We start from the raw sequence: 5,039 nt of genomic DNA on the forward strand, positions 1-5,039 counted from the left end.
TTTAAACCTAAGACACAACATTATGGTTTCCCACTACACTATATGACAAACTAGTACAATGAAAAAAAAAAATTATTCTCATTTAGAGTGTGGTGAGACTTTAATTGAGAGAATTCCAATCTCTTTCATAGTTAAAGATATCTCATATTTATATGAATTTTTTTACTAAAATTCATTAACTATCTTAATCTTAAACAATAAAAAACATATTTAAGAAACATAGAATTTGAGATATCAGAAGAATAGATTCTGTTGAATAAAATATTTAATATTATTTTGTGAGTTCCTAAGTTCTCAGTAATAAAATGTCTTTTCCTAAATTTATAGCCATGTCGTCACTAATTTATTTTTCCTCCAAAACATTCTTCTACTCTAATTTACTATATAATATTGTTTTAGTCATTTAACTCGTAGTAAAAATTATAATTAGTTTTTTTTAAAAAAAAATTAATTTAGTTTTTCAACTTTACAAATTCTTCAATTTTAATCAAATTTTATTAAGTTTTTAAAATTTTTTGAACGTATTTTATGATAATTTCTTAATTAATATTGAAATAGAAATGTATTAAAAAAATTAAATGTTATTATGAAATAATTTTGAAAAATCAAATAAACTTAACAAAATTTGATTAAAAAAAATTAAATTTACATATTTATAAAGTTAGGAGATTAAATCATGTCAAAGTTTCAAAAATATAGACTAATTCGAAATTTAACTAAGAATTAATACATTAAAAACATATTTAACCTATTCTTAATCATAAATTGTTTAACGTCATTATATATTTATTCATAAAATATGAAAATAAAATTCATACAAAATTTACAGGACGAACAAAATCTAATTTTACTTAAAAGTTGAAAAATTAAAACATAATTAATTCATAAATTAAAAAATAATAAAATTGCGTGTATATAAAATTAAGTTGGATAATTCATACATTTTTCTTTTGATATTTACTTAATAATAATAATAAACTATACAAGTAGTTATGATGATTTTTCATAATACAAAATCCTATTCAATACGTAGTTTTATCCTTTAAAAAAATAAAGCGAATAATGTTATTTGAATTTTCAACGAAACATCAATTTTCTATTTTGTTTTTTTCCTAAAATAATGCTCATTATGTTTCAATAAAAATAATTCATTTAAGGAAAGAATGAAGCTATTTGAATAAAATTATTCAATACATGAGATAAATGCGACGGAAGAAACATGTGTGTGGCAAGTAGAAAACATATAAAATGAGAATTTTTCTTATTATGAAGAAGGTAAATCATAACAAATTTACGACTACATAACAAAAAAAGAAAAAAAAAAATCAAGCGTACGCGTACCTATCTTTTAAATACAGTATTATAATCTGTGGTTTTAATTTTCCATAATATAAAGAATCCTTGTTTATTATACAAAATTTGATATACAAATTAAAATATATGATTAATTAAACATCTTAAATAATTAAAAACTATTCAAATATATTGTATTATATTAATAAAAATATTTACGTCATTAAATTTATAAATATTACACCGTAAGAAAAAGAAGCATATAAATTGTTCATAAATAAGCTTAATTGCAATTTTTGTTTCTTTCATATAACTTTGTTATATCCATTTAATATACACAGCTACGAAATAGTTTAACTAATTAAAATATATTAATTAAACCAAAAATTTCGTATATTTTCTAAAATTTAAAAACTAAAACGTGAAAAAAATATAGAAAGAGTAATGTCATGTCACAGATACAAAATTAAAGAGAGAGAATTCTAATTCAGCCTAAATCATATTGCAGCATTTTCAATTTGAAAAAAAAAATCGATATTTAAATTTGAAAAGAAAACTAGAAAAATTCACCATAATTATAAAAGTAAAAAGCTAAAGAATAGCTAAACCTATTACCTAACCAAATTTGTCATCATTGATAGCTATCATCTCATTATCTAATTCTTTTATAACTCTGGTTTGTAGTCTAATAGCATCAATCATCAATCAAACAATATTTTAATGAGAGAGAATTAGTGAGTAGGAGAGATAAAAGAGAGAAAGAAGAAGAAAGAGGAGGAGTGTGAGAGAGTTCATCAAAATCAAAATGACCCAACACTCTCACCATTTTCAACCATTAGAAGAAGCAGAAGCAGAAACAGCAATGCAGACATAGCACAACAACAACATCACCATCATCAAACACAACAATGACAGTTACAAAACCAAACATGAACAACAAAACCAACAGCAACAACAGCAGTAGCATAGGTATGGGTATGCTTCTGGTGCTGTTCTCCCAAGACAACAAATCCAGCATCACCGACAAACCCAAACTCACTCTGCTTTCCCCTTCCAAATCCCTCTTATCAAAAGCACAATCCACCATCTCCATTTGCCTCCTTCTCTTCTTCACCACGCTCCTCCTCTTCACTCTCTCCACCTTCCCCAGCACTTCCCTCTCAACAAAACCCACTTCACACACCCTTTCACGCACCCCTCACACACCCTTCGCGCTCCAACGCATGGGCACGCTCCACCGAAGAGGCACCAAATCCATGTCCGACCTTCTCATCGCCCACGTCCCCGACGACACTCCGCTCGACGACTTCCGCCTCTTCCTCCGCCTCCTCCACCGCTCCTACCTCACCGCCTCCTCCGACGTCGTTTTCCTCTTCCCCTCCCCTTCCTCATCCTCCAAATTCACCCCCATTATCTCCCAAGAGAACCACGCCTTCTCCACGCTGCTTCATCTCCACGCGCGCCTCAACTCCACGCGCTGGCGCCACCACCCCAACTCCTCATTCCACCCTAATCGCTTCCGACAGCATCAGCAGCAGCAGCAGCAAAAGGAACCCCTTTGGGGTCCCAAGACAAAAACCAACTTAACCGCTTCCTCACTCGGTTACGGTTACGGATCGGTCCTCAGTTTCCACGCCTCCGAGCTTGACCCGGAGAACTCGCTCGCCGGCTTCCTCGACCGCGTGCCTCTCTCTCTCCGCCGCTGGGCCTGCTACCCCATGCTCCTCGGCCGCGTCAGACGCTCCTTCAAACACGTGATCCTCGCCGACGTCAAAACCCTCTTGATTCTCAAAGACCCACTCGCCCGACTCAGAAATCCCAGCCCGGACTCCGTCCTTATGTTCTCCAAACAGGAAAAACACGGCAAGAGAACGCAGCGTGTTGTTTTCTCCTCCGTTATAATAGGCGGCGCTCGCGGCGTGCGGCGGCTGTCCGGCGCCATGGCTGTGGAGATAGTCCGCGCTGCCACGCAGCACCGGAAGAGGAAAAACCCCGTTACCGAGTCCGCCATACTGAGTCAACTCGTCGGCGGGAGCGGGTTCGTTTTGAAGAATAAGAATGTTGATTTGGTCGCTTCGCCGGAGTCCATCCCCGAGGCCGGTGGGTCTTCCCCGACGTCGTTTTGGGACTTTCCGATGGTCCTACGCGGTGTGAGTAATCACGACCTTAATTATGTCATCAGGAGGCAAATGTGTTCGTCTGTTTTGGATTCTTCTGTCTATAGAGATTGTTAATTACAACAGTTTAGGATAAAAATAATAAAATTAATAATGTTAAGAAAGAATAATAACACACCAAGGGAAAATTAATAAGGAGATTTATGCTGCTATTTTTTATTTATCGCATTAGTCTGACCAATTTTGTTACTACTTCTGTGTATACACCCATTCATCTTGAAATTACATTTTTTGTATTCTTCTTCAATGGGAAAGTTATGGGCCAGTGTGTCCAAACCAGTGGAGCTGACAGAAGATACGACCATGCAACAGACTCATATTTGTATAATGATATTTGTTCAGGATCTTATGGAATCAGAGCATGTTGAATCATTTTTTTCTGTCTATAACCATTTAAATATTTGATTTTGTAATCTTTTGTTAGCAGTTATTTGGACACAAGGTTTTGTAATCTACTTCAAAAAGTATACTGTTGGGTTTTCATAACTTCAACTCAGAGCATTCTGCGCAGAGAGTTTCATGCTCTCACCAAAATAACAGGTTATAGAAAAATCAGTGCTTTTAGCGAAACTGAAACTGAAACTGCTTTTGACTTGCGTTAAAGATTGGTGGGTAGATGGGAAGAAGAAAGTGCAATGTAAAATGAAAATATGAATGCAAGTTGTTTGAGATGGTGAGAGCGAAGAACAGTGGGGATCTGTGTAATGAATTGATGAGTGCATGTGGTTGATGTCTTTTTGGCTCCAGCAGTGAACGCGTTGGCAATTAATGTAAAATATATAAACAAAATTTTGAAAGTTGCAGCTTCTAAAAGCAGAAAGAGCAGGGAAAAACGTGCTTATTACGCTGTTGTGTCTGTCTTTTGCTTTGTTATCTAAACGAGGCCTTGTACTTGGAGCTGCCAAAAAGCAGTTATTTTGGGCTTAGTTTAATCGACAACGTGATTAATTTCTGCAATGTTTAGTTAATTGGGAAATGGAGGATTTGGAAGATTGAAGGGATTGCATATGTTGACTTTGCACCATTTATGGTAGCTTGTAAATAAGGCTACTACTGTGTAGTGCCATTTACTTTTTAATTAGGGTTACTGTGCTGTGATGAATGCCAGAAGCACACCAGAAAAGGATGCTTTCCATGTTTACCATTGTTCTTCAACAAAAGTGTCTTCTTTGTGTAGTTTTCAGAGTTCCAAATTACTAATTGGAAAATGATTTTTGGAATATTAAATTTTGACAACTTTTTTTTATAATATGAGGTGTCATTTTCTAAGTGATTTTTGAATATTGAAAATGAGAAAAATAGAAAACCACTTAAAAAATGACACATAAGATTATAAGAAAAAGTTGTCAAAATTTAGTAGTCAAATATTGTTGTCCTTACTAATATTTCATCACAATATGCTTCTTCCTTCCCACATTTTTCAACACTAATCAATATAACTCACTTAATGAACAAATAACTACTTTATATTTTTCTTAGCTTAATAAATGTTTTTGTCTCCTTTGAAGGGTTTATTCAATGTAATTCTTCAATTTTTGTTTTTTTTATAAATTTAGTTTTTATTTTATT

At 33.7% G+C, this 5,039-nt stretch overlaps 1 protein-coding gene across 1 annotated transcript; it reads left to right on the forward strand.

Moving 5' to 3' along the window:
• Window positions 1-1,997: 1,997 nt before the first annotated feature.
• Window positions 1,998-3,883, forward strand: LOC114173553. The gene has a single exon (XM_028058027.1). It carries the CDS (start codon window positions 2,202-2,204, stop codon window positions 3,525-3,527), a length of 1,326 nt encoding a protein of 441 aa, XP_027913828.1. The 5' UTR covers window positions 1,998-2,201; the 3' UTR covers window positions 3,528-3,883.
• The last annotated feature ends 1,156 nt before the right edge of the window (window positions 3,884-5,039 follow it).

The sequence above is a fragment of the Vigna unguiculata genome, chromosome 1, assembly GCF_004118075.2.
Source record: "Vigna unguiculata cultivar IT97K-499-35 chromosome 1, ASM411807v1, whole genome shotgun sequence".
Classification (NCBI taxonomy): Eukaryota; Viridiplantae; Streptophyta; class Magnoliopsida; order Fabales; family Fabaceae; genus Vigna; species Vigna unguiculata.